The 22,349-nt window shown below is 58.2% G+C and overlaps 1 protein-coding gene across 3 annotated transcripts in view; it reads right to left on the bottom strand.

Annotated features, from left to right (window-relative positions):
- Positions 1–4,770: 4,770 nt before the first annotated feature.
- Positions 4,771–22,349, bottom strand: part of PPP1R16A (protein phosphatase 1 regulatory subunit 16A) — a 58,378-nt gene continuing 40,799 nt past the window's right edge. For 2 of the 3 annotated variants that reach the window (XM_053248516.1, XM_053248517.1), the window contains exons 4-11: positions 20,030–20,175; positions 17,090–17,193; positions 12,589–12,713; positions 11,956–12,081; positions 8,767–8,842; positions 7,643–7,772; positions 7,280–7,445; positions 4,771–6,749 (exon numbers count right to left, since the gene is read on the bottom strand). In XM_053248516.1, coding sequence (XP_053104491.1) covers positions 6,339–6,749; positions 7,280–7,445; positions 7,643–7,772; positions 8,767–8,842; positions 11,956–12,081; positions 12,589–12,713; positions 17,090–17,193; positions 20,030–20,175 — 1,284 coding nt within the window. In that variant the 3' untranslated portion in view covers positions 4,771–6,338. The remainder of the gene's footprint in view (positions 6,750–7,279; positions 7,446–7,642; positions 7,773–8,766; positions 8,843–11,955; positions 12,082–12,588; positions 12,714–17,089; positions 17,194–20,029; positions 20,176–22,349) is intronic. The other variant, XM_053248519.1, reaches the window with a different exon arrangement.

Below are 22,349 nucleotides of genomic sequence, written 5' to 3'. Positions count from 1 at the left end.
AGAGAGTGTCTAAGTAAGTCTTACAACCACCCTGCAAGGTGGGCCAGTGCTGTTTGTCACTCCCTTGCCAATGGCACACAGGGCTACTGAGTGGATTTCTGGCAGAGCTGAGATCCAGAGCAGGGGTTTCAACTCATTGCTCTCCCACTCAGTCAGCTGGCAACGCTACGCGAGCTAAAGCAAGTGGCCTGCCAGACAGGAGGGAGGACGCCTTGGCTGCCCCCCATGCCCCAGAAGGAACAGCCTGTGCATGACCAGACAAGCCACCAGGTCACACATTTTGGGCTCAGCCCCGGCTGGCTGCTTCTGCCGTCTGTCACGGGACTCTTGCTGGCTGCTCAGGGCTCCTGCAGCCAAGGCTGCTGGCCCGCCTTTCAACACAGGCCCAGTCCAGCTGCTTCGTCGGCAGCCAGGCCAGGCCTCCCAGAGGCAGCGGCCTCTTCCCTTGGCCCTGGGCGGCAGCACCTCCTCTCCTTGGCACCTCCTGCCCCTCACGTGGAGGCCAAGGCCTGCTGAAACCACATCTGCCGCCCTCCCATCCAGGTTCATCTCGAGACACTGGCACTTGGCACCCAGCAAACGGGGCTGTGAAGGAGGCCGGGGAGGGCGTTGCAGCAGGGATGTCCATGTCCCCCCCGCGAACTGAGCAAAGGGGCACCTTTTCCGTGTTGTTTTCCTCTTTCTTGAGCAGGGGGAGAGCAACTGGCCCTCTCCAGCCCCAGCACCGCATCCCGCCAGGGGCTGTTGCTGGTGTCTGTCTTGTGCTTCTTTTCAGATTGTGAGGCCTTTGGGGACAGGGAGCCCTTTTATCTATCTATGTAAACCGCTTTGGGTACTTTTGTTGAGAAGCAGCATATAAATATTCAGAGGAGTTGGAGGCTGGAGGGCTGCAAGGACCAGTGGCCCCCCAGACCCTCCCCATCCCCAAGGCCCCTTTGGGGAACTGAGGAGCTACAGAACCAAGATGGCGCACTGGGGCCAACAAGCCACATGGAGCCTGGTGGCATCTGAGCTCTCCATAACCAACCAGGAAAGGGATCTTGGGGTCCTGTTGAAAGGTTCCGTGAAAATGTTGACTCATTGTAGAGCAACAGCTGTGAAAAAGGCAAACTCCATGCTAGGGGTCATTGAGAAGGGGATCAAAAATAAAACCAGTATCCCTTTGCAGAAATCTATACACATTTGGAATACTGTGCATAGTTCTGGCCATCACATCTCATCTTGTAGAGCAGGGAAAGGTGCCGAGAGGGGCCAGCCAAATGATCAGGGGGCTGAAGCACATTCCCTGCAAGTAAGCACACTTTTGAGGCTTTGGGATTTAGAAAAAGGGTGACTAAGAGGGGACCTGACTGGGCCTTATAAAACTATGCATGACGTGTTTTGAAAAGTGGGCAGAGAGAAGTTTGTTTCTCCCTCTCCTATAGCACTAAAAGCTGGGGTTATCCCAGGAAACTGACTGAGCAAGGAGAAGCAAAAGCAACTTCTTCCCACCATGCCTGGTCACTTTATGGAACTCAGGGCCACAAGGCGTGGCCTTCACAGGGGAATGTATATGCATGGAGCAAGGAAAGCTCTGTCAATGGCTATTAGTCATACCGGAACCCCCAGCGGCCAAAGCAGTCTCTCTGTGGATGCCAGCTCTAGCGAGAGCAAGCAACATACAACCACAATGCCTTCCGGACCTGCTCCTGGACTTCTCAGGGGCACCTGGATGCCCACCGGACTGTGACTGAGCAGGGCCCTTCTTATTGCCCAGACACTACGGACGGGGTAGAGGGCCTGTCATGGGGAGAGGGATGGACTTCCGTGTTGCCGGGGGGGGGGGGGAGAGGGAGGGCAGAGAGAGCCCAAGAGCAAAAGGCACGCTGTCTGTGTCCACCAAGGACAGGCCGTCTCTACTGAGCAAAAGGGTGGCCTTGCTGCTGCTGCTGCTACCACCAAAGCAAAATCTTAATTGTTGTTGTTAATAAATAATGCTCCTCAAGACTGCAAATACAAATACATGTGGGAGGGAGAGGAGAATGTCCCTCACTTCACTTGTCCTGTGTGATCCAGGAGCCTCTTCTCCCGCTTCTCGTGGCTTTGGCACAGGGGAAGGACTTCAGGGGAGGGTTTGCCAGCTCTTGAAATGAAACCTTCTGGTAGGGGGCTGGGGCAGGGGGAGAGGCACTCCAGCAGTGTCTGGGGGGTCCAGGGCCAGAGCCCACTGGAAGAAGTGGCCATTCAAACTAAAACGGACCATAAAAAGAAAAACAAAAGATGGGGGGGGGGAATGCCTGGACTACTTGCTTTTTGGTTCTCTCTCTGGAAAGCAGACAGGACGTTATTTGACAGGTCAGCTGGCAGCCCGGCTTCGGCTCTGCTTCCAAGGCGGAGGGCCCACCATCCTTGAAGCCTCTGCTGATTCGAGGGCCTGCTCCAGAGAGGCATGAGGGACACACACAAGGCTTCATCGTGAGCTGCTTTCCCACAACTCTGGGGAGGGAATGAGGGCACTCTGAAGCTTCGTGAGGGATGTGGGGGAGAATATTTCGCAGCAGTGCAAAATCCTGCTTTTTTGCCCCGGCAGGCAGCCCCGGCCAGCTGCCACCCACCCTGCCCACAACCCACACACCAGCTCCTCGGGACAAGAAGTAGCGTGGAGTGGGTGAGCTGAAGAAAGGGGGCTAATTCAGCCGCGTTGGCAGAGACCCACACCGACAAAACCAGACAGACTCTTTTTTTTCCTTTTAGAAAGAAGAGAAACACTTTTAATGGTAGAAAAAGGTCAGTCGGATGCTGACAACAACACACACACCCCAGCATCTCCAAAGGCGAAGGCAGGGGTCTGCAGACAGCCAGAAACAGAAGCCAGAAGACCAGGCCTTGTGGGGCCTGTGCCAGTAGACCCAGAGGGCACCCACCTGCCCCACCCGTGACCCCATTTGGCCCCAGCCACCCGGAGGTTCCCTTGCGCTTCACAAATGGCTTCCCCGTTCCAGACGGTTCAAGCAGCCCCGTGGTGGGTAGTGCCACCAGCGTTGGGCACTTTGCCTCCCACTCAGCCACCCTTCATAGGACCTCAGATCTTGGGGGGGGGGGGCGCACCTGACCTTCCCTCAGGAGGGGCCACACCTCCGGCCAGGGCAAGGAGAGGCAAGGCAGCAGCTCCACCCCAAGCGCTCGCTCCCAGAAGGCAACGCCGCCCCACAGACAGCGTGGAGGTGGGGCTGTAGGCGCTGCTCTTTGTGGCCTCCGACAACAGAGAGCGCCCAGGCTGAGCGCACCTGCTCAAAGGGTCCTTGCCGCAAGAGGCCCAGCCAGGAAGCGGCTGAGCTCTCAGAGGTGGGGCAGGCCTGGCTTGGCCATCACCCTGGACTGCTCACCTGCTCCTGCTCCTGCTCCTCCTCCTCCAGCCCTTGCAGTGGAAGCCAGACTGCCGCGGGCAGAGCTGGGACAGGTGAGCCGTCCAGGGAGGCTGGTGAAGCCGCCTGTGCGAAACACCAAATCTCTTCTTGGGCAGAACCCGTTTTTCCTCTCCAGGCAGGCAGGGCCAGGAAATGCCTCGTCCACAGCAAAGCCCTGCGTGGGCTGGGCTGGGAGACACACCCTTTCCCTGCAGCAGCAGCAAGGCCCTGCGGCGATCCCCAGCAGACCTCTTCTCCAGCAGAGAGCGCCCTCCCACCAAGACTCTGGCCCCAGAGGGTCGCTGCGGGTCAGAGTTGGCAAGATGGGGCCAGCTGGGCCACTCAGGAGCACCTCCAGCCTCAGAGGCAGCCGGCCTCTCAAGGCCAGCGGCAGGGGAGCAGCCGGTGGGCTTCCCAGGGGCCTCTGGCGGGCCGCTGTGGGAAACAGGGGGCTGGGCTGGGCGGGCCTCCTGGGGCCTGATCCAGCTGGGCCTGGCTTTTCCAAGGGAGCTGGGCTAGCCCGGGTGGGTGGAGAGAAGCAGGTGCCGCGGGCTCAGCACAGGCAGCAGGATGCTCCGCGAGTGGCCACCCAGGCAGCCCGAAGAGACCATCAGTCCGAAGGGGAGGGAAAGGAAGGGGAGGGCAGCTGAAGAGGGGGCTGGGGAGGGCCGAGAAGCCCCCCTCTCACCTTGGGCTGGGGCGCGGGGAACGTGTGGCTGGGTTCCTGCCCAGAGGCAGAATGCAGACCCCAGTCTCCAGACTGCAGGGCTGGAACAGAGTCCGAGGAGAGGCCGGGAGAGTGACGGCGAAGAGTCCCATGCCTTCCCCCTTGCGCCACAGCCTTGGGCCCAGCTTCCTCAGCCCCACGTCTGGCTCAAATGCTGACCTCCTGCAAAGAGGGGGGAGCAGCCGGAGGGCCCCACCGTTAGGGCTGCAGGGGCTGGGGAAGCAGGGCGGGAGGGGGGGCGTCCCAGAGGGAGCCCCCTACTCTCCCCTATAGGAGGGATTCTTCCCTGTTCTTGCCTCCCCATAGGAGGCTAGAGGGGGGAAATGCCCAAAGGACCCCCCCCACCCCAGCCTCACCATAGGAGGGATGTGCAAAGAGAAAGCGACAGGGAGGGGCAGGAGAGTCAGTGCTGAGCCACCCCTGGGCTCTTCTTGGCTTTACACCACATGAACCGGGGCGGGGGGGGGGGAGAGACAGAGCGAGGCGCCTGCCAGGAGCTCTCCCGCCTTCTTGGAACGGGCATGCTTTGGTGCTTTGGTCCCGGGTGGGAGTGGGGAGGCAGAGAAGGCTCCAGTTGGTCCTTGGCAAAGGGGGGGGGGTTTCCCAGCACCAACCCCAGCTGGCTGCCCCCACCCCCGGAAGGGCTGATGAGGCTGCTTAGAGAGACAAGTCACTAGTTTATTGCCTTACCAGAGTCAAGAGTCAAGAATAAAAACAAGGCGTTAGAAAAAGCACTGTCGACATTTTAAGAAAAGGGTGATGCAAAAGAGAACAGAAAATCCAGGGCCTGAAAAGCCCCCGGGAGGGAGGGAGAGAGAGAGAGAGAGACCACGACCCGGCTGAGGAAGCCAACACGACTCAGCGGCTCTTCCAAGGCAGCCAGCGGGCATCCCAAGGGGGCGGCTTGCTCCACAACGTGGCCCCTGTGCTGCTGCGGGCACTTCTCGAGAGGCAGCCCTGCTGGCCTCCAGCTGGTCATGTCAGGGCCTCCCACCCTGCGGGGCCAAAGTCCATGGGAAGCCACTTCCAGAGGCTGGGGACACAGTGGCTTCTCCCCCTGTTGCTGGGGCCCAGGCAGCCTGGACAATGCCTTCGGCTGCCCGTGGAGGCCCCCATGGTCAGGGTTGGGGGGGGAGAGGGGGCATCCGCTGCTGCATCACAAAGCTGGAGAGGAGCAGCGGGAGGGGAGAGGGGTCTGTGCCCACCCCCCGCCCACCCGCCCCCTGCACAGCCCACTCCAGTCCCACCAGGGCTTCCATCTGCACTCAGGAGGCAGAGAGGAAACTCCACGCCTGCTCCTACTTCCTGGGGAAAGTCCTCAGCAATGGCTGCGGTGTGGAGCGGCCGAGTCCCACGAGGGGCCCTTTCTCAAGGAATAAGCTGGGATCCCTCCAGAGGACTCTGCTTCCCAGCATGCCCTCCAGGACATGGGGGAGGGCATGCCAGAAGAGGGCACCCTCCCCCCCACACCCATGGAGTGCAGCCAGCCAGCCAGCCATTTCAGGGTGGAACCTGCTGGGGAGGTTTGGGGCGGGCATCGGTGTGCCAAGCCCAAGAAGAACCCCCCCCCCGATGGCCCCAGCTCCCAAGCAGATGGCAGGCATGCAGGCTGAGGGTCACTTCCGACTCAGCTGAGCCTCCCCTTCCCGCTTGCTCTGGAGCAGTGGGGAGCCCCCCAGAAGGCAGCCCCTCGCAACCACGGAGAGCAGGGGGCACTCCAGCCGCCCCTCCCCAGCCTCCACCGCCACGCTTGAGCCGCAAGGATCATCCATCGCTCCCCGAAGGGGCGAAGGCACAGCAGCCCTCCCCACACCCCAGGCTGGACGGGGCCAGGCCAGGCCAGGCTACAGTCTGAACCCCAAGCACGGGGGGGGGGTCCCGTCTTGCCCTCCCGCAAGACTCCCTCTGAAACCGGCACGGGCAGCCGAGCAGTGGCTGGGACGCTCCCCTCAGGCCCAGAGAGCCGTTTTGCCACCGTCTTCTGACCCGGAGCCAGGGCCTCGGGAGACGGCCGTGCCCAGAAGATGAGCAGGGAGCTGGCGCTGGGCGGCCAGCAACCAAGACACTGCGGTGAGCGGGGTGGCGCCTCCCGCCCGCTGCCTCCCCTCAGCGGGGGCCCCTGAAGAGCAGCCGGCTGAGGCTGGGGCCTCTGCCCTCGGGGAAAGCCAGGCCGCCGCTCCGGCCCTGGTGGAGTGAGCCCCCAGCCGGCGGCCGGTCCTCCAGGCTCACATCACCTTGCAGCAGGGCTTCTTCTCGGCCGGAGTCTCGTCCGCGGGAGCCGTCAGCTTCAGGAGCGGGGGGTCCCCGCTGGCAGCCGTGAAATACACCGAGTTGTGTTCCAAGTCCGGGCCGAGGGCCTCGCCCGGCCCCAGCGGGAAGTCCTCCGGGAGGGGCCTCTGCAGCTTGGCGGCCGCCCGCTGGCGCTTCAGGTCGGCCAGCGTGTGCCGGGCCTTCTCCTTGCTGAGGCTGAGCTCGTCCGGCGCCGAGAGCTGGTAGGAGGAGCTGCGGTCCCGCTTGGAGTACAGGTGCTTGGGGTGGGCTGTGCCGTTGCGCTGGGAGGCCTCCTCCGCTGCCGCCCCTGGCCCTGCCGCCGCCTCCGCCACCGCCTCGGCCTCCGCTGCTGCCCCCGGCTCCTGCTTGGACACAGAGGAGGAGGAGGAGGAGGGTGGAGGAGGAGGAGGCAGAACCACAGCAGCCCTCCACCTCCCCGACCCTGCCTCGCACATGCACGGGCCGAGAGTCCCTCAGGGAGAGGGGAGATCCCCTCCATCAGGCCATCCCGTGCAAGTCCGGCCAGCCAAGGACAGGGGAGAGGGCCAGGTCAGAGCTGGGTACTGAGAGGGGCTGGGCACCTTACAGAATGGTCCACGAGAGTCGCTTTTAAGGGAGAGCGGGGTTTTGTGTAGCCTATTCTTGGTTTGACGTTAGAGAAGGAAACACACCTTAATTGGTCAGAAAGTCAGTCGACTAAGGCTTCCATTGATTAATTGGCGGGAACCAAATTTGACAGTGGGGTTGCGAGTGAAAGGCAGAGCAGTCTGAGCTTCTGAAGCACTCGGGGCTGGGCTGTTGGGGGAGTGGCAAGAGCAAGCCCGACACACCAGAGGGCTGTGGTCGTCCTGCCCCACTGCGCAGCGGGGGCTGGGGACCGGCCGCCGCCACTCACCGCCTCGGTGCGGCCCTGCAGCTCGGCGTCCGTCTGCCGGTCCTCGTCCTCGGCTTCCCCCTCGCTCTCGCGCTGCTCCGCCTGCTGCCAGACAATGGCTTCCTTCTCGTGCTCCTTGCGGTAGAGGTTGGTGCGCTCCGTCACGCTCACCCGTCGCACCACTTTCCTGAGGGGGGGGAGGGCAGGGGGCTTAGCTGGGCCGCATTCAGGCTCAAGGGCCGTGGGGCACCTCCCGTGCAAGTCCCACTGAAAGAGGGGGCTCCTGACTCGCCCTCCCTCCCCCCTCCTGCCCCCAGGGCCAACACAGCCAGTTTTCTTGACCCCAGACCGCCCTCCCCTGCACCCAGCCTCTCTGAAGCGTACCCTCGGCTGCCAGCACTGGAGGTTCGGCGCTGGAGCAGTGACTTGTGCTTGTCGTGCAACTTCATGATGGCATCGTGCTTGTGCTTCAGCTCCAGCAGTTTGGCCCGGACCTCTTCGTCTGCGCACACGTCTTGCAAGGAGGGACACAAGAAGCGGGGTGGGGGGGTTAGGGGGGACGCTCAGGACCAAATCAGCAACACACACACACCCCACTGGAGGCTTTGCGGCACTTTACACTTGCCCGTCTCTCCTGCTCTGGCAACTGGGAGTGGAAGCGCCTTGGGGCAGGGGCTGCTGCCTGCCTGCCCACCCTACTTATGTGATTCTGCAATGTTCCACATGCAATGGCGATCCATCCCAGAGGATCCATCTGGCCTGGAAAGGCCCCCCTGCCCTCCCCCCCCGTCCCTTCTGCCTTGTCAAAGGGGGCTCAGGGGTCAGTGGGTGTTCTCCCCTGCCAGAGCCAAGCCTCCTCGGGGTGCACGCTTGTGGAACATCCCGGGCAAGTTAGGCGCCTTCCCCCACACTCTCTTATTTGCGTTACTTATTTTGCTTCTGACATTCACATTCTCAAGGAATTTGGACTCTTCTGGCAAGCAATGGGAAGATGGAAGTGGGAGAGGCGAGCCCCCAGGGACAAAAAGCCCCCTCTGGAGAGCACTGAGAGTCCACTTCAGTCCCGCTCCACCTTCTGAGGTTTTAACCAGATGTTGCCACAGTCTCTCACCTTTTTCTTCACACCCCTCAGGGCTAGAGACTTGCTTAAACACAGACAAATAAAGCAGAGCTCTGGAATGCCAGATTCTGCTTGTGGATGCTGAGCGCTCTGCTGGCTTCTTCTTAGAAAGCTGCAGATCAGCCAAGACCACTCAGGGCAAGGCAAAGACCAGCAGCAGCCTCAGCACTGGCCAGAGGAGAGGGAGGGCAAGGAAGAGGCACCAGCAGCCCAGAGAGGAGAAGCAGAAGCAGCACCACTTCTTGCTCTTTTGCCCCTGACAGCCAAGGGCCATGGGCAACAGGGAAACTGTGGCAGAGCCCAGTAAGCACAATGGCCCGGACTCAGGTAGCCAAAGCAGCTGGCCCAGTTCCACCGGCCTCTTGCCGCTTGGTCCCCTCCTGCTCACCTAGTGGGGTCTCATCCAGCACTGACTTCCCATTGAGATCTGCTCCATGAGCCACCAGGAGCTCCACCAGATGAATCTGCAGGCAACACAGAAGACATTTTAGCAAAGCTCAGAAAAGCAAGCAACTGAATAACTTATGGAACTCACGGCCACAAGATGTGGTGATGTGCCACTGACTCAGATGGCTTTGAAAAAGAAGAGTGGACAACTCCAAGAAGAAGGAGAAGTCTCCTAAGCGTCCTCTCCGACCTGCTTCAAAAGTGGCTCCTTGGTATACGGAAGATCTGCGGGAGCTGAAGCAGCAAGGTAGACGACTGGAGCGCAAGTGGAGGAAGACTCGACTCGAATCCGACAGATTGCGACATAGAGCACATTTAAAGATCTATGCTCTGGCTATACGTGCAGCAAAGTAGTGTTTCTTTTCTGCCCGTATTGCTTCTGCAGGCTCTCGTCCAGCGGAACTATTCAGGGTTGTGAGGGGGCTAGTAAGGCCCCCTACTCCCCTGAATCCGAATTTGGAAACGTCAGTTGCCTGCTGTGATGCTTTTAATGAGTTTTTTGTGGACAAAGTCTCTCGTATTCGGGTCGATCTAGATCTAGATTTAGACTCCACAGTTATCACAGTGTCAGATGCAGAGGTCTCCAGCAACTCCTCTTGTGTGATTAGACTGGATCAATTTCATTTGGGACTCCTGAGAATGTGGACAAGCTCCTCAGAATGGTTCGTCCTACCACCTGTCTGCTTGATCCTTGGCTTATACTATCTGGCAAGGGGGTTGTTGTGGAGAGCCTGCAATTATAGATACCTCTCTGAGGGAGGGCAGGATGCCTCCTTGTTTAAAGGAGGCGATTATTAGACCTATTCTTAAGAAGCCTGCCTTGGACCCCTTGGAGTTTAATAGCTACAGGCCTGTCTCCTACCTCCCATGGTTGGGCAAGGTGATTGAGAGGGTGGTGGCCTCCCAGCTCCAGGCAGTCTTGGAGGAAACTAACTATCTAGACCCATTTCAAACTGGTTTTCGAACAGGCTATGGGGTGGAGACTGCCTTGGTTGGCCTGATGGACGATCTCCAATTGGGACTTGACAGAGGAAATGTGACTCTGTCGGTCCTTTTGGATCTCTTGGCGGCTTTCGATACTGTCGGCCACAGAATCCTTCTGCAACGTCTGAGGGAATTGGGGGTGGGAGGCACTGCTTTGCAGTGGTTCCGCTCCTACCTTTCAGGCAGATTCCAGATGGTGTCGGTTGGAGACTGTTGCTCTTCAAAATCTGAGCTTTTATATGGGGTCCCTCAGGGCTCCATACGGTCTCCAATGCTTTTTAATATCTACATGAAACCATTGGGAGAGATCCTCCAGAGATTTGGTGCTGGGTGTTCAGTATGCTGATGACACCCAAATCTATTTCTCCATGTCAACTTTATCAGGAGAAGGCATATCCTCCCTGAATGCCTGCTTGGAAGCAGTAATGGGCTGGATGAGGGATAACAAACTGAGACTGAATCCAGACAAGATGGAGGTGCGGGGTCGTCATTCGGGAAGTGATATTGATCTACCTGTTCTAGATTGGGTCACACTTTCTCAGAAGGAACAGGTACGCAGTCTGGGCGTGCTTCTGGATCCACACCTTTCCCTGGTTCCCCAGGTTGAGGCAGTGGCCAGAAGCGCTTCCTATCAGCTTCGGTTGATACGCCAGCTGCGTCCGTTTCTTGAGGTTCATGATCTCAAAACAGTAGTGCATTTGCTGGCAACCTCCAGACTTGATTACTGCAGTGCGCTCTATGTGGGGCTGCCTTTGTATGTAGTCCAGAAACTGCAATTAGTACAAAATGCAGCAGCCAGGTTGGTCTCCGGGTCATCTCGAAGAGACCATATTACTCCTATATTACAGGAGTTGCACTGGCTGCCGATAAGCTTCCGGGCAAAATACAAAGTGCTGGTTATAACCTATAAAGCCCTAAACAGCTTAGGCCCACGGTACTTAAGACAGCGTCTTCTTCTGCATGACCCCCATCATCCACTGCGTACATCAGGGGGGGCTCGTCTGTGGCTACCTTCATGTTGTCTGGTGGCCACCCAGGGACGGGCCTTCTCTGTTGTCGCCCCGAGACTTTGGAACGCGCTTCCCGTGGCAATAAGAGTCTCCCCATCTCTAGCAGCTTTTAAAAAGTGTCTAAAGACTCATCTTTTTTACCCAGGCCTTTTAGCTTTTTAACTTTTTACATTTTGGATTGTTTATTATTTGTTTTAAACTGTGTTTAGTATTTAATTGATTTTAATGTTTTATTTTTGTTTGTTGTGAACCACCCTGAGACTTTGGGTTGGGGCGGTACAAAAATGTGCTAAACAAACAAACAAACAAATAAATAATATTAGTCGCTATTAGCTGTGATAGCTAAAATAAATCTACATGTGCAGAAGTAGCATATCCTAAAATACGATCCAGTAGAGGCCAAATGGGGCAGGGCCATGCCCTGCTTGGGGGCTCCCCAGAGGCATCCGGTTGGCCACTGCAAGAGACAGGAAGCTGGTCTAGACGGACTTCTGTTCCGATCCCACAGGGCTCTGCTTCTGCCCTTGCTCAGAAACAAGGATTCAAGGGCCATGTCAGTGCTTCCCTCTGTACTAAGAGATCAGGCAATCCAGATTCTGAGCTCTGCATAAGTCCCCTCCATAAGTTTACATGATTTCTCTTATTTTACATCATGTATATCAGGGTTTTTAAAAAACAAAACAAAACACAACCACCCTATTTTGCAGAATTAGTTCTAGCTTTGATAAGGTCTGGCGGGGGGGTCAGCTGCTATGCGATGCAGAGCACTGGAGCCCCACAGCTGCTCAGCCCCACCCCGCACCTCCACCTGCAAAGGGCCCAGGCCCAGCACCCCCCTGCCCTTGACAGCCCTCACTAATTGCATCACCACCAGCTGCTTCTGGCTTATCTCCCAACTGACTTTAGCAGGGGATCCCAAGGGCCGCCTGGTCTGTGGGCAGATGCAGGTAAACGAGATGAGGGGAGAAGTCCATGTCATGGAGCGCCTGTCCAAGAGAGCTTGGCCACTAGAGGGCAGCATCCCACAGCCAAGCAGCCACCTCCAAGGACCAGCAGTCTCCCCCGGGACTGGCCTCCTCTATTGCCCGGCTGCCTGGGATCTGTTCTGCCCTCTGCCCACTCCCCCCGCCACTCACCTGGCCCCAGCAGGCAGCAGCGTGTAGCGGCTGCCACCCATCATTGTCCTTGGCGCTCATGCTGGCCTTGTGCTCCAGCAGCAACTCAGCAGCCTCCAGGTAGCCATTCGCCGAGGCGATGTGCAGCTATGGGGTAGAAAATGTGGGGGTTGGTGGGGGAAGGAAGGACGGAACGGTCTGGGGACAGACCCACATGTTCAGCAGGCAGCCCAAAGGTCTCGCTTTGTGCAGCTGCTTCTATTAAAGAAGAAGAGCTGGACCAGAGGGGTCCTCTCAAGTATGGAGGTTCCACGTTCCACAGCCATGATGGGTCTAGCGCCCGGCTGGATTCCGTTCCGGCGCCTGCGCCCATTTTCATCTGAAAATGCTTTCCTGACTCGTGGAAGGACGCCCAAGCAGCTCATCTATGAATTGAACCCAACTCTGTCCAAAGCGGCTGAGACTTGATCGAGGGACATCTTTGACTGGGCTGGAGGGACAGACGGCCCTTGGGTCACCCTCAGCCCTACACAGGTTGAATGGCAGCCCAGTCTAGTCTCTTTCTCAGAGGGGGAGGGCAAGACTCAAGGGTGTGGGGACTGCCCCATTCCCACCACCCTCCACCAGGCACCTTCTCCCCACAGCTTGGCTCACCAGGGTAGCGCTGTGGTCCAGTGGGGTATTCAGGTCGACACCTTCCTTCACCAGCCGGTGGATGTCATTCACCATGGTGCGCTCCACAGCTGAACGCGCCTCCTCTATCGTCTCCTGAGTTATACCTGGGGACACGTGGGAGATCGCAGGAGCATGGCCATGGACCCCTTTCAGGAGGAGATTCATCGATTCCATCATGAACTCGGATTGTTGATTGGGGATTCTGTGCAGCCTTCAATGACGCTCTCCATATCCCCTGTGGAATTTGTCCCTGGCTTTTTCTTGCTCAGGTCGTCTGACTTAGGGGCACTAGCAGAATAACTTGTGTGATGGGCCACAGGACAACTGGCCTGGGTCTGAAGGGGAAGTGGCTTTCTACACAAGTGGTGACATGAGGAACATAGCTGCCATATACAGAGTCAGACCCTTGGTCTATCTAGCTCAGTATTGTCTTCACACACTGGCAGTGGCTTCTCCAAGGTTGCAGGCAGGAATCTCAGTCTCAGCCCTATCTTGGAGATGCTGCCGGAGAGGGAACTTGGGACCTTCTGCTCTTCCCAGAGCGGCTCCATCCCCTGAGGGGAATCTCTTCCAGGGCTCACACATCAAGTCTCCCATTCACATGCAACCAGGGCAGACCCTGCTTAGCTAAGGGGACAAGTCAGGCTTGCTACCACCAGGCCAGCTCTCCACAAGACATTCTGGAGGGTGATGGAGAAGGCAGCCCTCTTCTACCCGCAAATGCACCTCTGCCACTTCTGCTCACTGCCCTTTATTTCCCTCTCTCTTGTTTAAACCCATGGACAGTAATCTTGCTCTTCTGCCCCCACTGTTTTAAAAAAGAAAGTGCCATCCATGTCTCCTGCAAGCCTCTGTGCTGTCAATGGGACTCCCCCATCAAGGAGTGGTGGGGAAGAGTTTGGGGTAGGGATTTTCATCCATGGTGATGCTAATGGGAGGTTGTTGGGTTTCTGCTTTTTTAGAACTGCTGTGCCAACTGCTCTGATCACAGCAATTTATACAGCAAAAAGTCAACCTCAACATTTTAAAGGGTGGTGTGCCCAGAAATGCCCCCCACCCGCCGCCACCACCTCTATCTGCCTAAAATCTGGGTGGTATGGTGGCCTCATAAGGGTCTAACATCCATGCAATTTTCATACCAGTCTGACAACATGAAAGGAAAGTATTTCAGGAAGTGATTAATTAATGATCAGCAACCATGTCCAGAGAGCAAGAGGCACTGAAAACCACAGCAAACATTGGCTTCTTCCTTTCCAAGCTCCATGGGAGTTTTGGCAGAAGGTGGGGCAGGAATCCCAAAGTGCACAGTGTTGAGATGTTTTAAGAAGCCAGAGGTGGTGTGGAGCTTGGGGGCAGGGGGGGGAGGAGGAGCAGGTACAGACAACCAACTGGCAAGGTTCCACCTGCCAGTGAGGAAGACGGAAAATAGCAATAGGAGGGCAAAGGAGAAGCCCGCAAGATCTGCTGCCTGGGGGTGCTCTGTGCCTCTCCCACATGTGGTTCAGTGTGGAAACCCATGGAAGTGTGTGCCGAAAAGGCCCTCTGTCAGGAAGGACCCATTGAATCAAAGGAATATTAGGAAGGGACGAGGGGGGCCCTTTGCCGGGCCAGAAAAGCATGCCGCTCCACTTCGTTTAAGACCTACGGACCTCTCAATGGCAGCCGCCCAGGGCCGCCACCTCCTCCACCACCACCACCGGCTTCCCTTCTCTCTGTGGCACTTGCCACAGCCAAGACAGCTGCCTCTTCTACAATAGCTCCAGATGCTGCCTAGTCCTGCCAGCCTGGCCACTGCCAAGGCACTGGGGGACCCGACCAATGACCCTGCTAACCTCGGAAGCCCCAGCCCCGTCTCTGGCGGGCACCTCGAGTGTCCTAATCAGCTCAGAGCTTCATCAGAGACCAATTGTGCAGGCAGAAGTGAGGCTGAGTCGGGGAGAAGGAGAGCTGAGGCAGTCGGGAGAGACTCAGCAGGTCTGAGGAGGAGCCTCTCCTTTCAGCCCGCAGTGTAAAAGGGACATGCGCGTGCATATGCTGGCCTCAGGAGGACACGTCCCGGCCACTGCAGTCAGCATGGAGGCAGACCCCAGGGCTCGGAGCAAGCAGCACGGGCTCCAGGGGTGCTAAGGAGCAAGGGCGCCTGTGCCCTTTTCTGCTACCAAGAACTAACAGATTCTGGACCAGGGTGGCCGACCTGAGGCTCTCCAGCTGTTTTGGACTACAATGCCCGTCATCCCCAGCCACAATTTATTATGGCTAGGGTGGGTGGGAGTTGTAGTCCCTCAACAGCTGACAAGCATCAGGTTGGCCACCTTTTACTGACCGAATGAGAAAAGGAACAGACACCAGGAAGGGGCTGGCTGGAAGAGGCTCCACCCTCAGCTGCTGCGATCCAACACACCAGAAGGCGAGGAGCAGCCTAAACCCAGACGGGGCAGGGAAGGACTCCATACCATCAGTGATCTGATGCCATTGGTGGGGGCGGGGGGGACCACGCCCGCGTGCAATACGGATTCTGCAGCACAGCTGTGCGTCAACTCCCTGCTATGTGGTGTCCACCATCAGATGACACGGGCACTTGACCTGAGCTGCAGACAGGAACAGAGGAGGCTGCCTTCTACCGAGGCGGTCCATCTAGCTCAATATTGTCTGCACTGACTGGCAGCAGCTCTCCAAGGATTCCGGCAGGAGTCTCTCCCAACCCGACCTGGAGATGCTGCTGCCAGGGACCGAAGCAGGGGCTGGCCCATCCCCTAAGGGGAATCTCTTGCAGCAGGCAGTGCTCACATGTAGTCACCCCGTCAGATGCCAACCAAGGCAAACCCTGCAATTCATGCCCCCTGCCACAAGACCGACTTAATCCCTGGCCTTAATTTGCAGTCATAGGCTCCCGGGGAGACGAGGAGACAAGGAGAGGGCTGCTGTGGGGATCAGCACCAGCCCCTTCTAGCACAGGGCATGATGAGAGCAGGAGACGGAGGGAGGAGGAAGCTGGGCCCGCTCTGGAGTGAGCAGCCGGAGCTCAAGAAGGGCCCAAGCGAGACCAGAGCGGGCTGGGCCAGGAGGCCAGATGAAGCCACCCTGGAGGGCCGCAGAGAAGGAGGGCGGAAGACAGGTCTGACCCAGTGGGGTGCAGGGTGGCGATGCCCATTCAACAGGACTTGCGCAGGAGCCCTTCTGGCGGGATCATGCCCCAGGCTCATTCGCAAGAGGTTTGGCCTGCGGTAGGAGTGTCCTGCACTTGCCAACAAGTGGGGGCGGGGAGGAGACAGACGCTCACGGCTCATTGAACCTGAGCTTTCCAAAACCCCACCCAGAAGGGAGCAGGTGATCAATGCAGGAAGGAGGGAGAGTTCGTTGCTCCAGCGCTAAGAAGTCCTCCCTTTCCACTCAAAGCAGCACAGCCGGGACAGACGCTGCTGCTAACAGGGGGTTGTGGAAGGTCTGGTGGGGGCGGGGGGGGGGTCTGTGGATCCTGGCAAGGAGTTCAGGCAAAAGAGCCACTGGCCCCTTCCTAGCGGGAGGAATGATGGGGAGGACCACAGAAAGGCCAGACGCCGTTCAGGAAGAAATGCCCAGACGGCTGTAGGTGCAAAATGCTGCCAGCCAGGGGTTCTCAGACGTGGATCCCCTGATGTTGTTGGACTGCGGCTCCCATGATTCCCCATAGTGGCTGGGGATGATGGGAGTCGTAGTCCAATGACATCTGGTGACCCAAGTCTGAGACCTTAAGTACCTTAAGCAGAACTGCCACCACAGCCAGCTGACACGCATGGAGCTGCCTGCATTCACTGAGCAAATGGACGGTCTATGGACTGGTCCGGAAAGGGTCTCACTTAGTGAAACAGGCTATAATGGAGGCAGGGATTACTACCCAGTAATCCCTGCCTCCATTTTAACCTGAAAGCAAGACCCTTTAAAGATCCATTTTAACCTGAAAGCAAGACCCTTTCCTGATGGCAGAAGGGTGGACACTCGTGAATTTACCACAACGGTCTGAACAGTCCCCACTTGTCTGTTTACAGGTTCGTGTTCAGAAGCCGAGTCCTGCTCGGCACCAACAGCAGAAGAGGGCGGGCTCTTGGCCCCCATCCTGCTTTCCATAACGGGAAGCCCACAAGCCAGGCGTGGAGCTGAGCAGACTGTTGGTCTGCTCCAGCCGGACTCTGCTTAAACTCTCGGAAAACAAGGCAGAGACACAACCCAAGCTGGGATCGCATCAGGCACCCTTGCGAAAGAAAGGAGGTGGCGGCCCCTGGGTTGGGCATGATGGGCTAGGCATAGTTGTCCTCCGCTCCCTCCGCCCTGCTAATTCTACCCTTCTGGGCTGACAGCACAGTCAGGGGCTTGCAGATCGGGAGGCCTGAGGCATCTGACTGACTCCTCGTGTCAGATTCCCACCGGCCAGCAAGAGGGGCCAAGTTGTGGAGGTCTCCCATTCAGACAAGAAGAACCCGGACCCCAAAATGATGCAACCCACCTTGGTCAGCCATGGCCGTTTCAATGTAGTCCAGCGTCGCATTGTCCTCACAGAGGTCGTAGGGCATGTTCCCATCGGAGTTGACAGCAAGCAGGTTGGCACCTCTGGAGAAGGAAGGAAGGAAGGAGTGAGCGGGCAGGCGTCTCCACCGTGCCCAGCGCACCTGCTGCAGGCAGCATCCAGCTCTCGCTGCTGCTGCTGCCGCTGCCGGGTGCCAACTGTAACAGATACAAGGAGTTATTTTTGTGCCCAAGCAGCCAACAGCTCTTGGAAAACATGCTGCACGGGCCCTCTCCGGAGAGCCTCGCAGATTGGGTTTCTCTCCACTCCTCCTCTCCCTCCGCAGGGGGCAGTGGCTGAAACCGGATCCTGCTCCCCCACAGCATCTTGTGTCTCCTGCTGGAGGGCCCAGCAGCCTTTCAGAACCAGGAGAGCGGGGTAGGGATCCCAAGAAACCCTGGTCCTCAAGGAGCCAGGCCGGCAGGTGAAACAGCTGCAGGGTACATCTCTCCAGGAGGTCCTGCAGAACTGCTGTGCCCGTCTGTGGCGGAGACCTCACGCTACGAGCCAGAAGACCTCCGTCCCCACCTTGGATCAGCCTTGGGCTCAGTGGGTGGCCTCCGGCAAGACTCTGGCTCTCTTGGCCTCAGCCCCAGCCACTTCCCCCATTGCAAGGTGGAAATAATCCTGGCCTGCCTTACAAGGCTGTTGTAAGGCTTACTGAATAATATCGGAGAAGTGCTCCGAGTGCTTCGATACCACTGGCTCTCTTGGAGCAGGTGAGCAGGAACTCAGGGCCAGGAAAACCAGGAGTGGCCTGATGTGTCTCCAGCAAGCCCACATCCAGGTGGATGCACCTCCTTCCAGGATCACCCATCATCATATTCCCCCTCCGGGAGCTCAGCCTGGAAACAGACAGAGACCCCAAGGCAAAGCCCCCTCCCGCTCAGCACCCTGCCTCCCACCAAGGGCCAGCCCAGGGCCCCCAGCGAGTTGCAGGACGGCCACAAGGGCAACGTGCACCTGCTGTCTCTGGCACTGGGGGGCTGAGACTGGAGAGGGGACCTGCCAGCGTCCGCTGCTGCCAAGAGGGCCACATGGCCTATGCCTCCATCTCCTCCTCTCCTGCCCAATTCAGGGGTGCTAGCAGCCATCCCATCCTCTGGCCGGGAGTTCCATCAGTTGTCTAATGGAGCACTTCCTTCGTTCCTCTTAAACCTGCTGCTTATCCGTTTCAGTGAATAGCCCCCAACTGCTGGCGTTTGGAGAGGCCTTTTTCAATGTCCACCCCAGCTGTGATCTCAGGCAAATATTTGTCAGGTCCCCTCCCCTGCACTCTCCTCTTGAAGTCTTTCAGCATCAGCACAGCTGGGCCAGTCGACGGAAAGCAGCAACAGTGCCAGGCAGCAGACAGAGGCACAGCCCGATCCCTGCACCTTGGGAACTCACTGCCACAGGGAAAGGGCCTTGAGCCCGGGACCAGACTGCTGCCAACTAATTCTGAGCTGCTTATGGAGAGCCCCACCATGGGCAGGGCTGCAGTCTTACTTACCGGAGAGCCCTGCAGGCAGGCAAGCAGGGCCAACGATAGAGTTACTCCGCTAACAATACACCCCTGTTAAATATTTACAGCCCTACAAGCTCGGTCCAAAGCAATTACAGCGGAGCTCAAGAACACGACCTCAATTCTGGGTGAGGCAAAGAGCCTGATAATGAAGCTGCCGCCTCCGGGGGTGGGTGGGGGGTGGAGGCCACCCTGCAGGAAGGCAGCCCAAGCCCCAGGCCCAGAGGGTGCCTCCGACTCAGGCGGCGCTGGGGCCATGGGGTCCTCCGCACAGAGGCCAAGGCAAACCTGTCTAGCCCACCGGCCACAGCGGGCTGCCCAGTGCTGCCCAGTTTGCTCCTCCGGGCCATCCTGTAGGGGGCCTCTCACCATGCAGCGAAGCACCACTGGGCGCACGGCGCAGGCACGAGGGCGGCCAAAAGGCCGGCGTTCTTGGGTGCCATCACCGCCACGGGCCCTGAAGGGGCTCTCACTTCTGCTTGGTCAGATCCGTCACACGCTGCCTGCCTCTGTCCCACTGTGGCTCACAGCGTCTCGGTCTACCAAGGAGCGGTGGAGCTGAGCTGCACAGCAGGGCTCCCCAGACGTGGCCAGACGACAACTCCCACCATCCCCAGCCATAACGGCGGGAGGACAGCACCAGCCACATCATCATCAGGGGGCCCAAGGCTGGAAACCGCTGCTCCGGCTCCAGGCAAGGGCCAGGCCGTCTCCAGGAAGAAGCCCCTGGCTTGCCCGAGGCACAGGCCGCCCCTGAGGACCTTTTTGGCTCTCCCCAGATTTGGGCGGGGGGGGGGGAGAAGCCAGTTCCTGGCCTCTAGCTAGCCCAGGTCTTCCACACAGGGGAAGGGTGGACTTTCAAGACGGCCAATATTTATAGACCACTTTTCAACAAAGGTGGTTTACATAGCTATAAACAAACAAAAGGGCTCCCTGTCCCCAAAGGGCTCACGGTCTAAAAAAGACACCTAAGATAGACACCAGCAACAACCACTGGTGGGCTGATGCTGTGCTGGGGACGGATAGGGCCAGTTGCTCTCCCCCTGTTCAGTAAAGAGAATCGCCACTTTTAAAAGGTGCCTCTTTGCTCAATTAGCAGGGGACCTATATCTGGCAGAAGCAGCACTGAGCCAAGTTTAGGGAAGCATACACTGATCCTACCTGCATCATGGATTAAGGTCAGAGCGTTTGGTCTCAGCCCCCAGCCGTCCTTGACTACGCGATCAGACCCATCCCCTGCTGGATCAGGCCAAGGGCCCCGCCAAGGGCTCCCGCAGAGGCCCTGAGCAGCAGTCTGCCCCAACACCTGGCCCTGGCAAGCCCTCTGCTCCGAAGCAGCCGCAGGCTCTGTGACCCACACGGCCCCCGCTTATTACCTTTTGACCAGCAGCTCCACCAAATGCAGGTGCCCGCAGGTGGCGGCAGCGTGCAGGGGGGTCCAGAGCTCGCTGTCGCAGGCGTTGACGTCGGCCCCGGCTTCCAGCAGCAGCTCCACAATGTCCCCGTAGTCATCGATGCAGCACTGCAAGGAAGGCGGGATGGAAGAAAGGTGCGTGCCAGAGGGGCCGCTGGGCCCCAGGACGGAGAGGGGAGGGGAGCCGGCTCCAGGGATGAGAGGGCGCCTGAAAGGGAGCCTGGAAAGGCCCCTGAAATGTGGCTCGTGCAGGGAGGCAGGCAAGGGGCTGCCATGGACTCACCCCCTCCAACCGAGGCAGCGGCCCTTCAGTCTTCCTGCCCAGCCCAGCTGGGCAGCTGTTCCCGACAGCAAGGACAGGGCAGGAAGGGGGCCTCCCCATAAAGATCACAAGGCCCGGCCTCAGCTGCCCGATCTGTGGGGTTCTCCCTCTCACTAAAGAGAAGCCCTTTGCCCCTGCCAGGACTCAGCTACGCCGTGGAGAAGGCACAGAGGAAGCCCTCTAGGCACCACCGGAGGAGGAGGAGGAGGAGGACGAGGACGAGGGGCACACGACACTTCCAGCCCGCAGGGGCAGAGTCTGCCTAGGAGGGCCCGTTGCTGGGAGCTGCTGGCTGCTTGTGGGCTCCCTCCCTGGGGGTCCCTGTGAGAAGCAGGCCCCTGGTCCCTGGACCCGAGCGAGCAGCCTTCCTCTGACAGGTCTCGGGTGGTGAGGACAGCCCATTCCTACCACTGAGTGCAAACTGAGAGGCACCCAAGCTCCTGCTTCTTACCTATCATGGCAGCTAAGCAGGATGTGGGGCAGAAAGGCCCACAGATGCAGCCAAACCCAGCCCCCCAGCCCTTCTCCCTTCTACATTTAGAAGAAAGAGGACTTCCTAGAAGTAGAGGGGTCGCCATATTAGTTCCTGGACTTAGATGCATTTCCTTGGGCCAAGGGGGTGGGAAAGGGGGCGTCCGCCTACTAGTCCAGTCCGAACATGAGGAATCATCACCCCCTTCATTTGTTCTGCAAAGGAAGGGAAGGGAAAGGGGGCTGGGATTCCTCAAAGCTCCACAAGTACCATTTTCAACCAGCGTTCATAGCATGCCAGGGATCAGCAGAAACAAATATGCCAGCCATTTGGCACAGAGGCTGCTGATGCATTCCCCACACTGTGCGGGGAGGGGGGGGGCAAGTGGGGCCTGGAGAGAGCTGCTGCCAGGAAGGAGAGAAGAGCCAGGCTCACCACTGAGCCCCTGCTTTGCAGACAGGGCCTGGCTAAAGAAAGGCAGGAGAGGCTCTTGGGCCCCAGGGGGCTTTCAACACGGAGGCACATCAAGGGAGGACCACCACCATGCAGAGCTGGGGGCAGGGCATGCACGGGGGCATCAAAATCCAGCGCCTCTAAAATCGAGCACTGCACACAACACGGGGATTTCTGAACATCGTGACTCTAATTCTTTAGCACATTTCTCATTCTGGTGGATATGTTAACACACCTGGAAGGCCTCAGGGCTCAGTTGAGACAGTTTCTCCTGTTAGTGTAGGAGCACGCAAGGTTTTGAGTGACACAGAACTCTTCAATCAAGATGAAGAGCTCTGTCCAATCCAAAAGCACGCATTCTCTGACATCAACAGCGAATGGTATAATGAAAGATGCTACTCTCTTTTTTGTCCCTGCACTGCTTGACGTCTATCAAGAGTCTGTCCAGCTCCCTTCTTGTCAGCTGCTGCCCTGGATGGGACTTCCAGGGGAAGTCTGAAGTATTCCAGGAGGCTGGGCAGAACTTCCTGCTTCAGTGTCTCTTTGCCCCCTTTTTTGTTACAGAATTTCTCCACGGCCTTTCACCAGGAGAGTCTCAAGGTGGCTAATGACATAAAACTTAATCAAACAACAAACAGAGCCATGGTGGAACAAGCGGAGCTCGCCAGGAGAAAGTTCATTTAAAGATGAAAGTTAATGAGCAGGTCAAAGGCAATTTGCAGTGTTCTTCAAGAGCGTCACAAGCCGCTCAGGACATGAGAGAACAGGATGGATTTGGCCCTGCGCCCGAAAGAGAACCGCGGAGGTGCCGGGCAAAGAAACACGTCGAGGAAGGTGATGCGTTCGTTGGGGCAGCAGCGAAAGGGCCCCCTCGGGTGGTCACCCTCCTGAGGGCAGGGACATCCAGAGCAGGACCCCAAACGAGGATCCCAGTTGGTCCATGCAGGACCCCAGGCCCTTTGGGCCTTTAAAGAGTAAACGCCGCCCTCTGCACTGAGCCCAGGAAGAAACTGGCAGCCAGTGAAGATCGCTCAG

This window comes from Hemicordylus capensis, chromosome 4 (genome assembly GCF_027244095.1).
Source record: "Hemicordylus capensis ecotype Gifberg chromosome 4, rHemCap1.1.pri, whole genome shotgun sequence".
Classification (NCBI taxonomy): domain Eukaryota; kingdom Metazoa; phylum Chordata; class Lepidosauria; order Squamata; family Cordylidae; genus Hemicordylus; species Hemicordylus capensis.
Note: the sequence above shows the minus strand (reverse complement) of the source record. Positions and strands in the feature narration are given on the sequence as shown.